General features: G+C 41.0%; 1 protein-coding gene across 4 annotated transcripts; it reads right to left on the bottom strand.

Annotated features, from left to right (window-relative positions):
* Positions 1-338: 338 nt before the first annotated feature.
* Positions 339-20,933, bottom strand: BCAS2 (BCAS2 pre-mRNA processing factor). Of its 4 annotated transcripts, none has more exons than XM_060201839.1 (7): positions 20,770-20,930; positions 20,570-20,662; positions 18,007-18,077; positions 12,819-12,980; positions 6,840-6,890; positions 5,183-5,263; positions 339-649 (listed from the first exon to the last, which is right to left on the bottom strand). In XM_060201839.1, the coding sequence occupies exons 1-7, from the start codon at positions 20,860-20,862 to the stop codon at positions 523-525; spliced, it is 678 nt and encodes a 225-aa protein (XP_060057822.1). In that variant the 5' UTR covers positions 20,863-20,930; the 3' UTR covers positions 339-522. The 4 variants fall into 4 exon arrangements, with proteins under 4 accessions (XP_060057822.1, XP_060057825.1, XP_060057824.1 ...); XM_060201840.1 differs by lacking the exon at positions 339-649 and adding an exon at positions 3,576-3,744 and having other exon boundaries at positions 20,770-20,932; XM_060201842.1 differs by lacking the exon at positions 12,819-12,980 and having other exon boundaries at positions 20,770-20,933.
* Positions 20,934-21,563: the final 630 nt, after the last annotated feature.

Here is a 21,563-nt window from a genome sequence, read left to right as displayed (position 1 = left end):
TCGTGACCTACTAGGTGAGCCACCTCTAGGCCCCCATTTCTTAGTTTGTTTTTTTAAGAATTAAACTTATTTTTTACTTGATAAGTTAGTTCATCTACCCAAAGTACTTGGAACAGTGCTCAGTACCTATTAAGCTTTATTTAAGTGTTACCTGTGATGATGAAAGATGGTGCATATTGCAGTCTCCTATTTCTGGAGTTCTGTTTGATAATCAGGAATTTCTTTAAAGCTATGTTTTTAACTTCAATAAAGTTCTTCAGATACAAAACATGGCTCAAGTAACTAAAATTATCATAAATTCTTAAAAGAAAAAAATGAACACACAAAACTCTAAAATAGCAAGTTGAACATTTTTTATTCTTTACAATGTACAAAGAAATAACAGTTCACATGCTATGATTTCTAAACATCTAATTATTGATGATTTTCATAAGCTGCTGTTGTTTCTTTATAGTTCAGATACCATGTATCTTCCATGAAACCTGACTTCCCTTCTTTTCTACCCACCAAATTTATTTCTGTTTAGAAATCTTGCCGGATATTTTCTTTGTTTGCCTCTCCATGTTGCTGCTTCATTTGAAAGACTTCATTTTCTAACTGCACAATAGTCCTTTCAATCTCATAATTCTTACTGACCAGGGATACCCAACTACAAAAGAAAAAGCAATTAGTCAGTGTAAAACTTCTCATAGAAGACTTTACTGTATAAACATACATGAGTCAGGGCCATAACACTAACCTTTACTTTTAACTTTCCATTAACAAGTGCACAATTGAGGTAAAATTAATAAACGGTACATGAATGTGTGTATTATTTCCTTTTTAAACGTTTTTTAATATTGATTTTCCCTTTTGTTGCCCTTGTTGTTTTTATTGTTGTTATTGATGTCATCGTTGTTAGGACAGAGAAATGGAGAGAGGAGGGGAAGACAGAGAAGGGGAGAGAAAGACACCTGCAGACCTGCTTCACTGCCTGTGAAGTGACTCCCCTGCAGGTGGGGAGACAGGGTTCCAACTGGGATCCTTATGCTGGTACTTGTGCTTCTCGCCACATGTGCTTAACCCTCTGTGCTACCGCCTGACTCCCGTATTATTTCTTATCGTTACATATAAACCTACAATTCACAAAAATAAAAGTTTAATGACAGAAAGGAAATAAGAGCTTTGAGCAGACAGGAAAAAGAGAGGGAGTCAGGGATCCAATATCCTATCATGGGAGAGGATGACAGTTTGGCGGAGGTGTACTGGTACCTATCTTACCATGTGAAACTATACTTCTGTAAAGATGTGAAACTATACTTCTGTAAAGATGTGAAACTATAATTCTGTAAATCAACCTTTCCTCAACAAAGTGATTTTTTTAAAAATATTTCTTTTTGTTGTTCTTGTTGTAGTTATTGTTGTTATTAATGTCATTGTTGTTGGACAGGACAGAGAGAAATGGAGAGAGGAGGGGACGACAGAGAGGGCAAAGATAGACACCTGCAGACCTGCTTCACGACCTGTGAAGTGATTCCCTTCAGGTGGGGAGCCGGGGGCTTGAACCAGAATCCTTATGCCGGTCCTTGCGTTTTGTGCCACCTGCACTTAACCCACTGCGATACTGCCTGACTCCCAACAAAGTGATTCTAAAGAGCAATAGTGAAGAAGACAACGTTTAACTGGATTAAGGGGAAAAAAAAAGAGAGAGATAATAGGACAGTGGTCCGGGAGGTGGCGCAGTGGGTAAAAGCACCTATCTTTCTCATTAATAAAGATACTGAGTTGAGACCTTTCTTTTTATAGTACACTCTAATTTCATCTCAGGTGGTTAACTTTCTAACAAAGTCCCAAAACCTAGATATACACCAGTTTCTGTGAGAGAGAGCTTATGTTCACACGTATCCATAAACTACTGCAAAATATATACCTGAAAGCAGAAGTACACTAGAGTTTGCAGTGAGTATCTCCCTAACACTTCCTCTCCACTATTCCAAGCTTTGGGTCCATGATTGCTCAACAATTTGTTTGGCTTTGTATGTTAACTCTCTTTTCAATCACCAGGTTCCAGATGCCATCAGGATGCTAGCCAGGCTTCCCTGGATTGAAGACCCCACCAATGTGTCCTGGAGCTCTGCTTCCCCAGAGACCCACCCTACTAGGGAAAGAGAGAGGCAGACTGGGAGCATGGACCGACCAGTCAACGCCCACGTTCAGCGGGGAAGCAATTACAGAAGCCAGATCTTCTACCTTCTGCAACCCTCAATGACCCTGGGTCCATGCTCCCAGAGGGCTAGAGAATGGGAAAGCTATCGGGGGAGGGGGTGGGCTATGGAGATTGGGTGGTGGGAATTATGTGGAGTTGTACCCCTCCTACCCTATGGTTTTGTTAATTAATCCTTTCTTAAATAAAAAAAAAAAAATTAATTTTTTTTTTTTTAACATCTCCAAGGTTATTGCTGGGGTTCAGTGCCTGTACTACGAATCCACTGTTCCTTGAGGCTATTTTTTCCCCTTTTGTTGTCCTTGTTATCACTGTTGTTATTATTATTGTTGTTACTGATGTCATCATTGTTGGATAGGACAGAGAGAAATGAAGAGAGGAGGGGAAGACAGAGGTGGAGAGAAAGATAGACACCTACAGACCTGCTTCACTGCCTGTGAAGTGACTCCCCTACAGGTAGGGAGCCGGGGGCTCGAACTGGGATCTTTATGCAGGTCCTTGCACTTTGCACCACCTACACTTAACCCTCTGCACTACCACCCAGCCCCCCAATAAAAAAATAAAAATAAAAAGATAGTAGGACAAAGGCAATAATTAAGACAAATGAAAAGGGGCTGGCTGGTGGTTCACCTAGTGGGACATACACAATATATACAAGAATCCAGGTTCAAACACCAGGTCCTTTCTAGCAGGGGGTAAACTGTAGGAGGTGGAACAGTGGTGCAGGAGTCTCTCTTAGCTGTCTTTTCCTCTCTCAATACAAACAAAACAAAACAAAAAAACACTACCCAGGGAGTCAACCACTAGCACAGCAGTTTAAGCGCAGGTGGCACAAAGCGCAAGGACCAGCATATGGATCCCGGTTCGAGCCCCCCGGCTCCCCACCTGCAAGGGAGTAGATTCACAGGTGGTGAAGCAGGTCTGCAGGTGTCTATCTTTCTCTCCCCCCTCTGACTTCCCCTCCTCTCTCCATTTCTCTCTGTTCTATCCAACAATGATGACATCAATAACAACAACAATTAACTACAACAATAAAACAAGGGCAACAAAAGGGAACAAATAAATAAATTAATTAAAATTAAAAAAAAACTACCCACTGGGAAAGGTGGAGTTGTGCAGGCACTGAACTCCAGTAATAACCCTGGTGGCAAAAGATAAAAGGGGCCAGGTGGTGGCATACTTGGTTGAGCACAAAATGTTTAAGAATCTGGGTTCAAGCCTTCAGTCCTCATCTACAGGGAGAAAGCTTTGTGAGTGGTGAAGCAGTGCTGCAGGTATCTCTCTGTGTCTCTCACTTCCTCTCAATTTCTGGCTGTCTCTATCTAATAAATAAAGATAATAAAAATAAAAAAATTAAGAACTCTTTAAAAAATACAGTTTTATTTAATCTTTTAATGAGAAAGAGACATACAGAAAGAAAGACCAGAGCACTGGTCAAGTCAGACTTAATGGTGGTGCTGGGGATTGATCCTGGGACTCTGAAGCCTCAGGAATGAGAGTCTTGCATAATCACTATGCTGTTTTCCCAGCTCAAGAAATTTCTAGAATAGATTAAAAAACAAAAACAAATAAATACAAAAATACCCCTACATATTGAGGGAGCCATGTCTTTTCTCCCAGAAAAAAATATTTAGTACAGTTGAAAAGATTTAGTACAAATTGTACAAAAATAGTACAAAAATATTTAGTACAATTGAAAAGAAATACACATGTGCATTTAAAAGATTACATTAGCTAAAAGAAAAATGTTAGAAGTTGTGTAACAGGTTGATGACAAGGAGTATGTGGAGGTAGAGGGAAAGATGGAGCAAGGAAGATGTGAGAGATCCAAGAGCATGATCTTGGTAGGGAGAGGGGGCCCAGTGGTGGTACACATAGTATGAAGACCCGCACAAGGATCCTGGTTCAAGTCCCCGGCTCCCCACCTGCAGGGATGTTGCCTCACAAACAGTGAAGCAGGTCTGCAGGTATCTATCTATCTTTCCCTCCCCTTTCAATTTCTCTGTCCTATTCAAAAAACTGAAAAAATGGCCACAGGAGCAATGGATTCATAGTGTAGGCAATGAGCCACAGCAATAACCCTGGAGGCCAAAAAAAAAAAAGGTGTAGGGAGGTAGCTAAAGAAAAAATTATTTTCAAATTCATAATCATTATTTATAATTCATACTTACTGTTTTAGAGAAATGCAAATATATATGAAGAAAAAATTAAAATATATAAAAGACATTAAGAAATAATTTTTGAGAACAAATGGTATGTTTCTCCTATAAGTTTTTTTCCTTTTATGAGGAAAATAGAGGTAGACTTCTATTCATAGTAAACTCCAAATTCACTAAGAAGTTGCTTGAGTTTTGCTTATAAACCCTCTCACTAATTAAAACAAAAAAAACAAAAAGACAACCCCTCTCACTATCTTCCAATACCATACTTCAAAGAGAAGCAGATGTAAGGAAGGCTAGATCCAATATCTGACATGTGTGGCACCTTATTTAAGTAGCATCTGAGGAACATTGCTAAATTTTATTCCCCCCCTCCCCCCCCCCGGGGCTTCAGTGCTCTAGGAAGACTTTTCAAATAGAAAGACAATGACAGATACTGAGAATGAGACAGACATGGGCCAGGTGGTGGCACGGCTGAATGTACACTATAGCACACAAGGACCTGGGTTCGAGCCCTCAGTCCCTAGTCCCTATCTTCAGGGGGAAAGCTTCACGAGTGGTGAAGCAGGGCTGCAGGTGTCTCTCTAGTCTCTCTCTATCTCTCCCTACCCTCTCAGTTCCCGTCTCTATCCAATAAATAATTAAAGATAATAAAAATTAAAAAGAGACAGACAGACACCACAGTACCGAAGCTTCTTTCAATACTGTGGGGGCTGGGCTCGGACCTGGATCATGCTTATGACAAAATACTATCCAAGGCTAAATTTGATCTTAAAACATATTAAGCAAATAAAAAGATGATGGGATTATAGAGACTCACTTTGACTCCATTTCCCTTAATTTAGATCCAGCTGTGAGCTGCATATTCTTTCGTTGCCAGTTTAAATCTTGAATGTGCTTCCTGTAGAAAATTATTGATATAACCCAACTACATTTTAACAAAGAAACTAAAATCAACAGAAAAATCTACAATCAATGCATCTTGATCTCTTCAGCAGAGTAGATAAATATAGTCATAGACTAATTCTAGGGATTAATTTTTTCTCATTTTTCAATTACAAATTTCATAAAACATTTTGTGAAAAATCTAATACTAATGTATACAGCTTAAAAATTGTAAAGTCGTGGTCTGGGAGGTGGTGCAGTGGATAAAGTATCAGAATCTCAAGCATGAGTTCTTGAGTTCAATCCCTGGCAGCACATGTACCAAAGTGATGTCTGGTTCTTTTCTCTTTCTCCTCCTATCTTTCTCATTAATAAATAAATAAAATCTTAAAAAAAAAAAAAAAAGTAAAGTCCCTCCTCTCAATATCTGGTGTTTTTTTCTTCCCAGTCGCATTTCTTGTATGTGCCTTTTTAAACCACTAAAAAAAATTTATGGGGTCGGGCAGTGGCACACCCGGTTAAGTGCACATAATAAGTGCAAAGACCTAAGCAAGGATCCAGCTTTGAGCCCCTGCTCCCCACCCAGAGGTTTGCTTCATGAGTGGTGTAACAGGTCTGCAGGTATCTATCTCTCTTCCTCTTTATCTCCCCGTCCCCTCTTAATTTCTCTCTGTCCTATCCAATAAAAATGGAAAAAATGGCTACCAGGAGCAGTGGATTCATAATGCTGGCACAGAGCACCAGCAATAACCCTGGAGGCAAACAACAACAAAAACAAACAAAGAAACAAAAAAACACTTTTATGGGGCTGTGTGGTGGTGCAGTTTAAGCAAACACATTACAGCGTACAAGGACCCAGGTGCAAGCTCTTAAGCCCCACCTGTAGGGGGGAAGCTTATGAGTGGTGAAATAGCACTGCAGGTCTTTCTCTTCCTCTCTCTTTCCCCAAACCCTCTTAATTTCACTGTCTCTCCAAAAGAAGTAATTTAAAAATGAAACAAAAAATACTTTTTTTTCTTTTACCAGAGCACTGTTCATGCTCAGCTCTGGTTTGTGGTGGTGTGTGTGTGGGGGGCTGAACCTGAACTTCAGAGCCTCAGGCATGAGAGTCTCTTTGCATAACCATTATGTTATTTACCTTTGCCTAAAAAACATATATTTTTCTGTCACTTTATCCTTTTCCAAAAAAAATTTATAAATGTCTGCAGATTTGCATATTGCAAATGACATGGTAGAAATGTTTTTAGATCTCAAGTTTATTTCTCTGCACAGTAGGGCAAACCCAACACCAGATGCTGAACTATAAGAGTGGATCAACAATTGCTTACTGTCATTTGATTATACTCCTTTTGTTGTTTTACCACACTACTATAAAAAAGGCTTGTTTTATTTATTTCATATGAACTAGCTTCACATTAAGAGAGAAGCCAGAGTACCATCTGGTACAAGTGGTATTGGGAACTGAACTGAGAACCTCAAACACGCAAGCACCATATTTTATCAGTTGTGTTATTTCATCACACTCAGTACACAATTTATTAAGAGTTTATCTAAATTTCATTCTAAAATAAGAGAAAAACAAAACAATTTACCTTAACTTCTGAAGCTCCTTCTGTGCATGTTCAATCATATGAACTAAATTTCTAAGAAAGGGAAAGAGGAAAATCAGATCAGTACATATTACAAAAGTAGAAATTGAAAGTGACTATCCACTTGATAAAATAGCTAGTATTTCTACTAAAAATAATTATTCTCTTGTTTTTTGTATCATTTAAAAATATATTTATTTATAAGGTACAGAACTGGAGCATTACTCTGGCACATAAGATGCCAGGGATTGAACCTAGGGCCTAATTCTTGAGTGGCCAATGCCTTAAGAAGTACTGCTTTACCACGTGCAAAGTTTTCCCCCTGCAGGTGGGGACTGGGGACTTGATCCCAGGTCCTTAAGCATTGCAACATGTGTGCTCAACCAGGTGCACCCCGGCCCCCTGCCTGCACAATTCCTAATGGACCATCTCTTTTGTCCCCCCAGACAGTGAAAGAGAGAGGGTAACACTGCTCACAAAGGTTTTTTGCTCAATGTTTCCAATTTGTGACAAGAGGCTCACATGCGGGCCATTGCATGGTAAAATACGTGCATGTACTCTGCTGGGTAAGCCATCTCATAACACTCAATCCTAACTCTTAATGTTCTGTCTTTGGAACTCTGTAGTTTGCAGTCTACAGTGCATAGGATGTTCTGTGAGTTTTAGAAGCAGCAGCCCTGGTGAAGTTGATCTGTTTCCAAGAGATTGATAAGACCAATACAATTTTAAGGTCAAAAAAAGAAGCTGGGTGGAGGTAGATAGCATAAATGTTATGCAAGAGAGTCTCATGCCTGAGGCTCCCAAGTCCTAAGTTCAATACCCTGTACCACCATAAGCAAGAGCTGAGCAGTGTACTGGTCAAAACAAAACAAAAACTATTTACATAGACTAAAAATAGGAACTCCATGGCTTGTTCTGGGGCCTTCTTTCTGGTGTTCTCTACTTAGATTCTCATGGTTTAGAGATTTCCTATCTATGAATGTGCTTTCTTTCTCTCTCTCTCTCCCTCCCTCCCTCCATCTCTCTTCTAGAATCTTTTTGTTACTGGATAGAGACCGAAAGAAATGGAGAGGGGAGGGGTGATAGAGAAGGAAAGAGACAGAGACACCTGCGGCCCTGCTTCACCACTCATGAAGCTTTCCCTCTGCAGCAGGTGGGGACCAGGGGCTTGAATCTGGGTCCTTAAGTACTGGAATGTGTGCACTTAACCAGGTGCACCACCAACTGGCCCCAACGTACTTACTCTTTCATATTTATTTATTTATTATTATTTACTATCCCTTTTGTTGCCCTTATTGTTTTATTGCTGTTGTAGTTATTATTGTTGGATAGAAAAGAGAGAAATGGAGAGAGTGGAGGAGAAGACAGAGAGACACCTGCAGACTTGCTTCACCACTTGTGGATCAACTCCCCGGCAGATGGGCAGCCAAGGCTCAAACTGGGATCCTTATGCGGGTTCTTGCGTTTTGCTGTCACCTGCGCTTAACCGCTGTGCTACCTCCCGACCCCTTATTTATTAAAATATTTTATTTATTAATGAGGAGGGAGGAGAGAAAGAACTAGACATCACTCTGGTACATGTGCAGCCTGGAATTGAATTTGGGACCTCATGCTTGAGAGTCTAGTGCTTTACCCATTATGCTACCTCTCAGACCAGTGTTTTTTTGTTTTTGTCTTTTAAAATATTTTTGTTTATTTAGTTATTATTGGATAGAGACAGAAATTGGGAGGGGAGGGTGAGATAGAGAGGGAGAGAGACAGAGACACCTGTCTCTCTCCCTCTGTCAGAGACACCGGGATCCTTATGCCGGTCCTTGCACTTTGCGCCACGTGCGCTTAACCTACTGCGCTACCACCCAGCCTTTCCTTTCTAAGTCGCACCTCCACCTATTACTACTTCCAGATGTTTTTCCTATTTAATTCTTCTGTCTCTGGGTCCTGATATAGTTGAGTTTCAGAGCCCTCTAGTCATCTTCCCCTAACATTTCTCCCCCTCTGGGAGTATGGACCAGAATTCCATACTCCAGACTATAGAAGTGAGTTCTGGCTTCTGTAATTGCTTCCCCAGTGGACATGGTCATTGGCAGGTCGATCCATACCCCCAGAGCCATTTCTTTTCGGAGAAATAAATATACAAATTCCAGAATTTTAAATTTATTTATTTTAAATTATTAAAGAAAAAAGGGGGTGCGCCTCAGTGGCACACCTAGTTACGTGTACACATTACAATGCACAAGGACCCAGGTTCAAGGCCCTGGTCCCCACCTGCAGAGGGGAGGCTTCACAAGTGGTAAAGTAGGGCTGCAGGTGTCTGTCTTTCTCTTCCCCTCCTCTCTCCATTTCTCTGTCCTAACAATGACGATATCAATAACAACAATAACTACAGCAACAATAAAAAACAAAGGGCAACAAAAGGGAAAATAAAAAAAAAAGGAAAAGACAGGACCATTAAAAAAATAATAATAAGGGGGGAGTCAGACAGTAGCGCAGTGGGTTAAGCGCAGGTGGCACGAAGCACAAGGGCCGGTGGAAAGATCCCGGTTCGAGCCCCCGGGTCCCCAGCCACAGGGGAGTTACTTCACAGGTGGTGAGGTAGGTCTGCAGGTGTCTATCTTTCTCTCCCCCTCTCTGTCTTCCCCTCCTTTCTCCATTTCTGTCCTATCCAACAACAGCAACATTAATAACAACAAGAATGAAATAAGGGCAACAAAAGGGAATAAATATTTTTAAAAATGGGAAAAACATATAGATAGGTAGATCAAAAAAAAAAAGAGAGAGAGAGAGAGAAAAAGGGGGTCGGGCAGTAGCTCAGCGGGTTAAGCTAAGCGCAGGTGGCGCAAAGCACAAGGATCTAAGGATCCCATTAGAGCCCAGGCTCCCCACCTATAGGGGAGTCGTTTCACAAGTGGTGAAGCAGGTCTGCAGGTGTCTTTCTCTCCCTGTCACTGTCTTCCCCTCCTCTCTCCATTTCTCTCTGTCCTATCCAACAACAACCACATCAATAACAACAACAATAAAAATCAACAAGGACAACAAAAGGGAATAAATAATAAATATTAAAAAAAAAGAAAAAGAAAGAAATAATAGTCAATCCCTATCTGTGACCTTGTGAGAACCACTGCAGCTTCCAATGGAGTGGGGACACATAACTCCAGTGAGGGAACAGTGTTCCCAGTTATTTTTCAAATGAATATTAAATCATTAAAAAAAGTAATTTACTATTTGAAAATATGATATTCAAGACAACTTTACAGAATACAAGATGCACTTAAAGGACTGACTATATAAATCAATTTCCCACATTAAGGATCACATTCTACTAAGTTGTAATTAGTAAATCAGACCTAATAATGGTTTACTACAATATCACAGTTGCTGTATTTAAGTAATAGGTTAGGTCCCCTTAGTATTATTAAAACTTTGAGGTGGCTCTCAAAGCAATGGCATTTCATATGAGTCATATCCTATAACATAAACCCAAGTAAAAAAAATATTTTATTCTTTAAAGATGAAAGAATGGCTATGGAGTAAGAGTGAACATATCAGACTCTTCCCTGAAAAACAAATATCTTAACAAAATTCATCAACTACAAAAGAGACATCCGCAGATACACCACAGACTCAGCCGCCAAGGGCCGACAACCTCACCAATGTGTCCCAGAACGTCACCTCTCCAGAGCTCTACCCCACTAGGGAAACATAGCAATAGGCTGGGTGTATGGATCAACTTGCCAACATCCATGTATAGTAGAGAAGAAATTACAGAAGTTATAACCCCCACCTTCTGCATCCCAAAGACAATTTTGGTTCATACTCCCAGAGGGGAAAAAATGATAGAGGAAGATAACCAAAGGGCTCTGAACTCCAACTCTATCAGGACCAGGAGAAAAGAAAAAGAGGAAGGAAGTAGTTATAGTTGTGGGTATGACTTGGAAGGGAAGAGAAGACAGAACCCAAATAAAATAAAATAAAATAAAATATGGCAAATACATAAAAATATAGACAGGCAGTTATAGGAATAACAGTCAACCCATATCTACAACCTTGGGAGAACTACTTTAGCTTCCAATGGAGGGAATGGGGATACAGAACTCTAGTGATGGGAACAGTGCAGAATTATACTCATTACTTATAATTTTATAAATCAATATTGTCACTAATAAAATAAAATAAAAAATAGAAGATAGGACCACAGGAAAAAAAGGGCAAATATATATCCATATATCCATGCCTGTGACCTCAAATTAAAAAGCTTCTTGGGGGTTGGGCGGTGGCACAGTGGGTTAAGCGTATGTGGCGCAAAGCGCAAGAACTGGCGTAAGGATCCCGGTTCGAGCCCCCGGCTCCCCACCTGCAGGGGAGTCGCTTCACAGGCGGTGAAGCTGGTCTGCAGGTGTCTATCTTTCTCTCCCCCTCTCTGTCTTCCCCTCCTCTCTCCATTTCTCTCTGTCCTATCCAACAACGAACAGTGTCAACAATGGCAATAATAATAACCACAAGGAGGCTACAACAACAAGGGCAACAAAAGGGGGAAAAATGGCCTCCAGGAGCAGTGGATTCATGGTACAGGCAACGAGCCCAGCAATAACTCTGGAGAAAAAAAAAAAAAGCTTCTTCACAGCAAAAGAAACCACTACCCAAACCAAGAGACCCCTCACAGAATGGGAGAAGATCTTTACATGCCATACATCAGACAAGAGTTTAATAACCAACATATATAAAGAGCTTGCCAAACTCAACAACAAGACAACAAATAACCCCATCCAAAAATGGGGGGAGGACATGGACAGAATATTCACCACAGAAGAGATCCAAAAGGCCGAGAAACACATGAAAAAATGCTCCAAGTCTCTGATAGTCAGAGAAATGCAAATCAAGACAACAATGAGATACCACTTACTCCTGTGAGAATGTCATACTTACTCCTGTGGGAATGTCAATTGGTCCAACCTCTGTGGAGAACAGTCTGGAGAACTCTCAGAAGGCTAGAAATGGACCTACCCTATGATCCTGCAATTCCTCTCCTGGGGATATATCCTAAGGAATCTAACATATCCATCCAAAAAGATCTGTGTACACATATGTTCTTGGCAGCACAATTTGTAATAGCCAAAACCTGGAAGCAACCCAGGTGTCCAACAACAGATGAGTGGCTGAGCAAGCTGTGGTCTATATACACAATGGAATACTACTCAGCTGTAAAAAATGGTGACTTCACCGTTTTCAGCCGATCTTGGATGGACCTTGAAAAAAATCATGTTGAGTGAAGTAAGTCAGAAAAAGAAGGATGAATATGGGATGATCTCACTCTCAGGCAGAAGTTGAAAAACAAGATCAGAAAAGAAAACACAAGTAGAACCTGAAATGGAATTGGCGTATCACACCAAAGTAAAAGACTCTGGGGTGGGTGGGTGGGGAGAATACAGGTCCAAGAAGGATTCAGAGGACCTAGTGGGTCCCCACCTACAGGGGAGTTGCTTCACAGACGGTGAAGCAGGTCTGCAGGTGTCTTTCTCTCCCCCTCTCTTGATTTCTTTCTGTCCTATTCAACAACGACAACATCAATAACAAAAAAAAAAGGGGAAAATAAATTAATTAATTTTAAAAAAAGAACAAAACAAGACCTAAAGCTGTGGATAGAGTGGGTTTAAAAACAGAAAAACTGGGAGTCGGGCTGTAGCACAGCGGGTTAAGCGCAGGTGGAGCAAAGCACAAGGACCGGCATAAGGATCCCGGTTAGAGCCCTGGCTCCCCACCTGCAGGGGAGTCGCTTCACAGGCGGTGAAGCAGGTCTGCAGGTGTCTATCTTTCTCTCCTCCTCTCTGTCTTCCCCTCCTCTCTCCATTTCTCTCTGTCCTATCCAACAATGACAACAACAATAATAACTACAACAATAAAACAACAAGGGCAACAAAGGGAATAAATAAATAAATAAATAAATATTTAAAAAAAAAAAAAAAAAAAACCAGAAAAACTTCTTACTCATTATATACTTTCCAGGCATTGCATCCATGCTGAGACATTAGTTCCAGATTCTCAATTCGAACAGCCTGATGCTCTAACTGGGCCATAGAGTTGTTTACACATTCTTGCCATGCAGTAATGTCATTTTTCTGTCCTGAGGAAGGGGCTGGGAGTTCATACCTAAAATTAGAAAATAAAAATCACTTATTCCCTCCAAGCCTTAGTCTCCTCTAACAGAATACCTCCTGGTTCTACACAAACTGGACAGACTTAAAAGGTTGAAGATTGTGCTCGCTTCGGCAGCACATATACTAAAATTGACAGAGAGGGCAAACCTCGTAAGGTCGTGGGTTGCAGTTGTGTAGTAGTTAAGGACTATGGCAAAGAATCTCAGGCCAAAGATGTCATCAAGGAATACTTCAAAAGCAAGAAATAAATATAAATAAAATTGGTTTTTAACACACACACAAAAAAAGGTTGAAGATAAAATACAGACCTTGCAAAAGCAAGAAATCTATTTATTAAAGCCTGATTAAAGAATCTCCTTTTGACAGGAAAAAATAATTTATCCTAGGAAACAATTTACACATAAGACTCAGCATCACGATGTGAGGGTGATCTGGCTGCGACATCTGTCATCCCATTGATCGCCAGGGTTGATTCGGCTGATCTGGCTTGCTAGGCTGGTGTCCCCTTCCTCCCTCACCACTACATGTGCGTCCCTCCCAAAGCTGTGCACTTGGTCAAAGAGGACGGTCTTTGGTCAAGGGTATATAAGCAGCTGCTCTCCCCTGCTAGAACTTCCAAAGAAGCTCTCAAGATTCAGCATCACTATATGATACCAAAAAATAAAATAAATAAAAATGCTACACTATATCCAATTAAACATCAAGATGTTTGTAATATTTGATGGGGAAAATATAGGTTGTAAACATCTTGATATATTATGTGTTTTTCAGTAACATAATTTTTTTAATTTATTTTTTTATTTATTAGTTTATTTTTTATATTTACTTTATTTATTCCCTTCTGTTGCCCTTGTTTTATTGTTGTAGTTATTATTGTTGGATTAGTATTAGTTGTTGGATAGGACAGAGAGAAATGGAGAGAGTTGGGGAAGACAGAGAGGGGGAGAGAAAGATAGACACCTGCAGACCTGCTTCACCGCCTGTGAAACGACTCCCCTGCAAGTGGGGAGTCAGGGCTCGAACCGGGATCCTCATGCCGGTCCTTGTGCTTTGTGCCACCTGCACTTAACCTGCTGTGCTACAGCCGGACTCCCTCAGTAACATAATTTAATAACTAACATTATTATTATTATTTAGAGCAGAGCACTGCTCAGCTCTGATTTATAGCAATGCCAGGGATTGAACATGAGACTCTGGAACCTTAGGCATGAATCCTTTGCTTAACCGTTATGATGTCTTCCCTGCCCTTTAACTGCACATAGCATAGCAGTTTTTCTGTTACCATATATAGTGATGCTAATGCTTGTAAGATTTATTAATGAGAGAGAGAACCAGAACCACTCTGGCACATGTGATGCCAAGGATATAGAGTTCAGGACTTCATATTTGAGAGCCGACTGCTTTATTCAGTGTATTATTTTTATTTATTTATTTTGGTAAAAACACATATATCCTTCCATCAACCCACTCATTCACACACCCAAGACTGAGAGAGAAAGAGAGAGACAGAGAGAGAAGGGGGGGAGAGAGAGAGGATATATAAATCTTTGTATTAGGATCTTATTCTATTTGCTCTTTGTGAAAATTTAGTTCAATACTGTCAGTATAGCCAGAAAAGATATTATTCATAAATTTCATTTTACTGAAATTACTAAAAACTAAGATTAAATTTCTATTTAACCTAACTACCTACCTACATAGAGGATCTAGGGTCTTGCATATCTGATAAATGTGATTTCCATGCTCCCAAGGATGAAATTTTCATTCAGATGAAAAGACATGGGGGAGGGGGCACGAGATGGGCCAACACAGCACAGCTTCCCATGCTGTCATAGCACTCCATTATGGTGCTGGGGCTTGAGTGGGCCCTGAGTCCAATGTTTTATCCAACGCGCTGCCTCTCAGACCACTCTATTTTCATATTTTTACTACATACTATAAACACATCAAACTATTTCTATGAAAAACCAAAGGGTATGCAAATGGGATCAAGAAGTTATAAAGTACTCAACAAAAGAAGAAAAAGACTTTACACAGCAAATATAAATGCAGCATTTTCCAAACTATGAGTTCTGTCATTATGAAAACCTTAAAGTAGAACTGCCTGGAAATTGGGAACTGAGTCCTGGCTTCATCACTCAGTTGGGATAAGAAAGAGAGCAACAAGTTAAATTCTTGTCCTTTGGGGGGTCAGCGGACAGTGGTGTACCAGGTTAAATGCACATTATCACCAAGCACAAGGACCCGGGTTTGAACCCCTGCTCCCCACCTGCAGGGGGTCTGCCTCATGAGTGGTGAAGCAGGTCTACAGGTTTTTTATTTTATTTTATTTCAGTATTTATTTATTTCCTTTTGTTGTGCTTGTTGTTCTTGTTGTTGTAGTTATTGCTATTGTTGTCATTGTTAGATAGAACAGAGAGAAATGGAGAGAGGAGGGGAAGACAGAGAGGGGGAGAGAAAGACCTGTAGACCTGCTTCACCTCGTGTGAAGTGACTCCCCTGCAGTTGGGGAGCTGGTACTGGAACCGGGATCCTTACGCCGGTCCTTGTGCTTTGCGCCACATGCGCTTAACCCGCTGCTCTACTGCCCGACTCCCTGTTTTTCTCCCTTTCTATCTCCCCATCCTCTCTTAATTTCTCTCAGTCCTATCTAATAAAAAAATCAGAAAAAACCAAACAAAAACCGGAAAAAAATAGCCACTGGGAGTGGTAGTCATAGTGCTGGCACTGAACCCCAGCAATAACCCTGGTGGCAATAAAAAATAAGCACACCAGACGAAAAGAGAGCTTATTGCTGATTTAATTCTTTCTAGAAGGGTTCTCTGCTCTGGAAGATAACAAGTAATTCTCACAATTCCATAGCTATCTTACAAGCAAAAGGAACCTTTGATATCAAATAATACTATTTTCCCATTTAAAATAAACAAAGGAATTTTTGCCTGTTAATTTTTTTTTCCCCTCCACGAGGAAGAAGAAATGATCTGTGGTAAAGTGGCATGGGAGAGGAGAACGGAATCAAAGCTAAGCAACTCAGGCATATGCATTTACTAACATTCCCTGCTTGTGTAAAATTAAAGCAGTGGTCATGATAAGTCATAACTGGTTTCCCTCTACATATATCGACCCCCCTCCCCATGCTTTAATTTCAGACAAAGACAGATAAAGAGAGGGAGAGAGATACAACAGCACTGCTCTACCATTAATGGAGCTTCCCCTGATGCTGTATACTTAAACCCAGGTCCTTGCACACGGCAAGTGTGTAATCTACTAGGTAAGAGATCTCCTGGTCCCTCCCTGGGAGTTTTTAAACATGAATTTCATTCCCTAGTTGCTGGAAAGTTTAACAAGTATCTTGCCTTTTTTCTTTTTTATATTTATTTATGTATTTATTATCAGATACAGACAGTGAAAAATTGAGAGGGGAGGGGGAGATAGAGAGACACCTGTAGCCCTGCTTCACCACTCAGAAGCTTTGCAGGTGGGTACCAGGGGCTTGAACCTGGGCCCTTGTGTGCTGTAATGTGAGTGCTCAATGAGGTGAGTCACTGCTTGGCCCTTGGCTTTTTTCAAGTGATGGTGCAAAGAATATTGTTGCATGTCAACAAAGGATTATATGAAAAACATATGTATAGGGAGTTGGGTGGTAGCGCACGTGGCGCAAAGCGTAAGGACAGGCTTAAGGATCCTGGTTCGAGCCCCCAGCTCCCCACCTGCAGGGGAGTCACTTCACATGCAGTGAAGCAAGTCTGCAGGTGTCTATCTTTCTCTCCCCCTGTCTTCCCCTCCTCTCTCCATTTCTCTCTGTCCTATCCAACAATGACAACATCAGTAACAACAACAGTAACTACAACAATAAAAAACAAGGGCAACAAAAGGGAAAAAAATATATATATATGAAAAACGTATGTATAAAACCTGACAAATTTATTTTCTTTTTTAGACAGAGTAAGAGACCACTGCACTGAAGCTTCCAAGGAACAGTCTTGAATCTGGTTTGCACACACAGCAAAGTAGCACACTGTGTGAGTGAGCTATTTTGCCAGCCTTCTTTTCTACATTTATTTTAAATAAGGTTTCAGAAATCTTAGGGGAAGATGACCAAAGGGCTCTGAACTCCAATTCCATCAGGGCCTGAAGAGAAAAAGGAAGGGGGGAAGGGAGGATGCTCAGAAATAGTAGGTGTGACTTAGAAAAGGCAGGGCTATAGAAAAAATGGGTATATATATAGAAATAAGTCGAGAGTTGGGCAGTAGCACAGGGGGTTAACTGCACGTGGCACGAAGAGCAAGGACCAGTGTTAAGGATCCTGGTTAGAGCCCCTGATTCCCCACTTGCAGGGGAGTCGCTTCACAGGAGGTGAAGTAGGTCTGCAGGTGTCTTTCTCTCCCCCTGTCTTCCCCTCTTCTCTCCATTTCTCTCTGTCCTATCTAACTAAGACGACATCAATAACAACAACAACAATAACTAGATTGATAAAAACAACAAGGGCAAAAAAAGGGAATAAATAAATATTAAAAAAAAAAAGTCAACCCATATCTGAGAACTAACACAGTTTCCAGTAGAGGGAATGGGGACACAAAACTCTGGTGGTGGGAAAGGTGTGGAATTATATCCCTGTTATCTTATAATTTTATAAATCAATATTAAATCACTAATAAGGAATTTAGGAAAAAAGACTAAGAAGGGGTTGGGCAGTGGCACACACAATAGAGCACATACCTCACCATGCATGAGGACCTGGATTCAAGCCCCTGGCTTCCACCAACAGGGGGGAACCTTCCTGAGTGGTGTAGTAATGCAGGTATTTCTCATTCTCTCTCTCTTTCTTTCTCTCTGTATTTCTATTAAATAAATGAAAGGGGGAACAAAAACCCACAAGGAATGATGGAGTTGCTGTACAAGCACCTAGTCCTAGTGATAACCTTGAGGGCAATAAAACAAACAAACACCATAATTTCACTAATACACTATAATTAAACATCAACTTGAGCCCAGTGGAACCCAGCAGTGGGACTTACCGTTTCATACTAAGCAGTTCAATTGGTTGTCGGGCAGCCAATCTTTCAAATTCATTTCTCATTATGTCAGTCTGTTAATATAAATCAGAAAAAGAATTTCCAACAGCTTATCAACCACCAGGAGTTAACAATAACCAAAGAATGAATCTAGTAAATATTTATACTTTATACAATTCAGTATTATGGATTATTTCCTACCCCCAAGACTTCTCTAGATTAAATACTCTGTAGGAGTTGAAAGTGGAGGGAATAGTACCATAATGTTTTTGGAGTACAACTTCCCACTGCTGTGTTACAAGCTTCACTGTAACCACCACCACAGGTCTAGTATCACCATGAACAAAATCACCCTTTCTGTTCTTGCCACTCTTACTCTATCCTTGAGTTATTTTTTCATGCTTCTACTGTAATTCTCTGTATAGCTTTATTAAGTGATCACTATTTGTCTGTCTCTGTGTTCCAAAATGTAAGCTCCAAGCTTATCCCACTGCTCAGTATCATGTAGAGAAGTGATCTTCATAAATAGTTGTTCGAATGTATCAATGAAAGAGTTGTTCCAAAGGTAGTTTGAAGAATGGCTAATGTATTGGGAAAATTAGTCAGCCTCTTTAATACAGTTTCCCATCTAAAAGCTGTGGTAAGAAGCCTACAGTTATATAGTTCACAGTGCTGATTTTGCAACTGAAATAGTAAGACTAATGTACTATTAGTCCCCATCACTAAAGAGAGTTAAATAATCAGTTTACTTAATAGTTATAGAGAGGAAGTATAAGCTGTATTTAAGACAGCTGAAAGAAAAGTATCTGATGACATGTGCGCTTAACTGGGTGCACCACTGCCAGCCCCTGGTTAAAGTATCTGAAACTTTCAGAAACCAGAAATCATTCTAGAAAGGAAGTATTACTAATTATGTGGGAACAAATACACTTGGATAAACATTAAGAAAAGCAAAAAAAAAAAAAAAAAAATATATAAGGGCAACTAAAGGGGGAGGAGGACATGGCCTCCAGGAGCAGTGGATTCATGGTGCAGGCATCCAGCCCCAGCAATAATCCTGGAGGCCAAAAAAAAAAAAAAAAAAAGCATGGGGCTGGGGAGATAGCATATAGGTTACAAAGACTAACATTGGAGGCACAAGGACCAAAAAAAAGTCCCAAGTTCAATCCCAGCACAACCATAAACCAGAGCTGAGTAGTGCTCTGATGTTTTTTTAAAAAAAAAAAAAGTGGGGGGACGACAGTATTTTAGTGGGAACATGTGTCTTTTGCTTAAAACCAACTAGTTTTTTTCCCTGTTAATGTAAATTTTGCATTTCAACTATAACGGGAAAATCAAAACATGTATGAACAAAATTTATCAATTTAGAAATAGTTTTAAAAAAAAGTTTACATTTTAGTGGATTAAACTTTATCCATGCTAAGTGCACGTCTACTCTAAATATGTAAATGGAATGAACTTAAATCATTAAGTTCCTTGTCTAGGTTTTGATATAAAGGTTTTCAAGAGCTTAGGTGAGTTGAATCACATAGGTACATCCACAATAATGTAGATCACTTGTTTGGGAATGGACCTTAGAGAGTATGATCCCTTTGAAATTTTATACAAGGAACTTATCTCAGAAAAATGTAATCAGGCGGCCAGGTGGTGGCGTACCTGGTAGAGTGCACATGTTACAGTGCTCAAGGACCCAAGTTCCAGCCCCCAGCCCTCATCTGCAGGGGGTAAGGTTTGCTAGTGGTGAAGCGGGGCTACAGGTATTCCTGTCTTTCTCCCTGTCTCTCCTTCCCCTCTCGATTTCTGACTGTCTCTATCTTTTTAAAAAGATTTTATTTTTTTAGTGCGAAAAGATAGCGGAGGAAGGGAGGGAAGAAGGAGAACGAACCAGACATCACTCTGGTACATGTGCTACTGGGGATTGAATTCGGGACCTTACGGCTGAGAGTCCAATGCTTTATCCACTGTGCTACCTCCCGGACCACCTGTCTATACAACAAATAAAGATAATTAAAAAAATTTTTTTAATGTAGTCATCATTTTTTGCATCAAGTTAAGTAGTTCGCAGTCCTAGAAAATATTTCTGAGGAAGTCGGGTGGTAGCACAGTAGGTTAAGCACACATAGTACAAAGTGTGAGGACCGGCATAAGGATCCCAGTTCGAGCCCCCGGCTCCCCACCTGCAGGAGAGTCGCTTCACAGGCGGTGAAGCAGGTCTGCAGGTGTCTGTCTTTCTCTCCCCCTGTCTTCTCCTCTCTCCATTTCTCTGTCCTATCCAACAACGAAGACAACAATAGTAAGTACAACAATAATAACTACAACAATAAAACGAGCAACAAAAGAAGATAAATAAACATTTAAAAAAAAGAAAATATTTCTGTGAGTCTCAGAAGCAGTAGCCCTGGTGAAGTTGATCTGTCTGCAAGAGACTGATAAGACCTATACAATATGACAAGCTGCAGGTAAAGCTGGAGTTTTAATTTCACGTTCCCAGAGTGAAAGTCCCTCAGTCCAAAAAAGATTCACAAGAACCCCGGTTCAGACACAGGCTCAAGAAATCGACACTTACTTCAAAGGCAGAATAATCCGGGGCTGTCAAGTAGCTCAGATAATTCTTCGTAGGTCGGTATCTGCGCGTTTCCTCCTCCACCAGCGCCGCAGCCTGAGGACAAGAACAGGGCCCGGGAGGGACGCAGCCAATTGTAACGGCCTCTCCCAGCAGCAAGTGCCAGCGAGCGCTAAACCACCACACAGATACTCCACACTCACCGCTTCCCGTACGCCAGGGGCTTCATAGCCTTGGTCAAAATACGGCAGAGCATCCACCACCACCTCACCAGCCACCAGTCCCGTGCCCGCCATCCTTAAATTCGCTCTTTTTTGGTCTGCGCAAGCCGGTATCCATTTAATTGCGCCTGCGCCCACCGGTGACGTAACCACGTCGGCCGCGCAGAGATTTTCGCGCACGCTCAGTTGTTGATTTTGATGGCGCGCTCGCCAGGCCGCTGGGAATTGCCCCGCCATTTTGGTTTGGTCGGACATGACGTCACGTCCTAGTTTTCGTAGTGCTGCGGGACATTTCGAGTTCTTGTCCGTTCTTGCTTAGCTTGCTTCCGACTGACAGCAGATTGCTGAAAATATGGGAGTTTGGTTTTCCCCAGGACGTTGATATCTGGGGTAAAAGTCCCTTCAAACTTTTTGAGGCAAATGGAAGCAGGATGGCGAGGAGGGAGAAACTGACTTCTCGTCTTACGTACCTTTCTATCTCTTCCTTTCAAACTCTCTCCTTTAGTGCCGGACTTTTCTTTCCCTGCTTTCCCCTTAGCTTCATTCTCGGCGCCTTAAGATCCTTGCATTCGGTAAGCGTATTTAAGTAGTCGCCTGTCTCAGTTAAAAATCGGGAAGTTTTGGGGTATGTGTATACAAAAGGAACTGGCGCGATTAAGAATTTCTGATAATAGGGCGGTAGCGCAGCGGGTATGCGCACGTGGCGCAAAGCCCAAGGACCAGCGTAAGGATCTTGGTTCAAGCCCCCGGCTCCCTACCTGCAGGGGAGTCGCTTC

The sequence above is a fragment of the Erinaceus europaeus genome, chromosome 11 (genome assembly GCF_950295315.1).
Source record: "Erinaceus europaeus chromosome 11, mEriEur2.1, whole genome shotgun sequence".
NCBI classification, from domain to species: domain Eukaryota; kingdom Metazoa; phylum Chordata; class Mammalia; order Eulipotyphla; family Erinaceidae; genus Erinaceus; species Erinaceus europaeus.
Note: the sequence above shows the minus strand (reverse complement) of the source record. Positions and strands in the feature narration are given on the sequence as shown.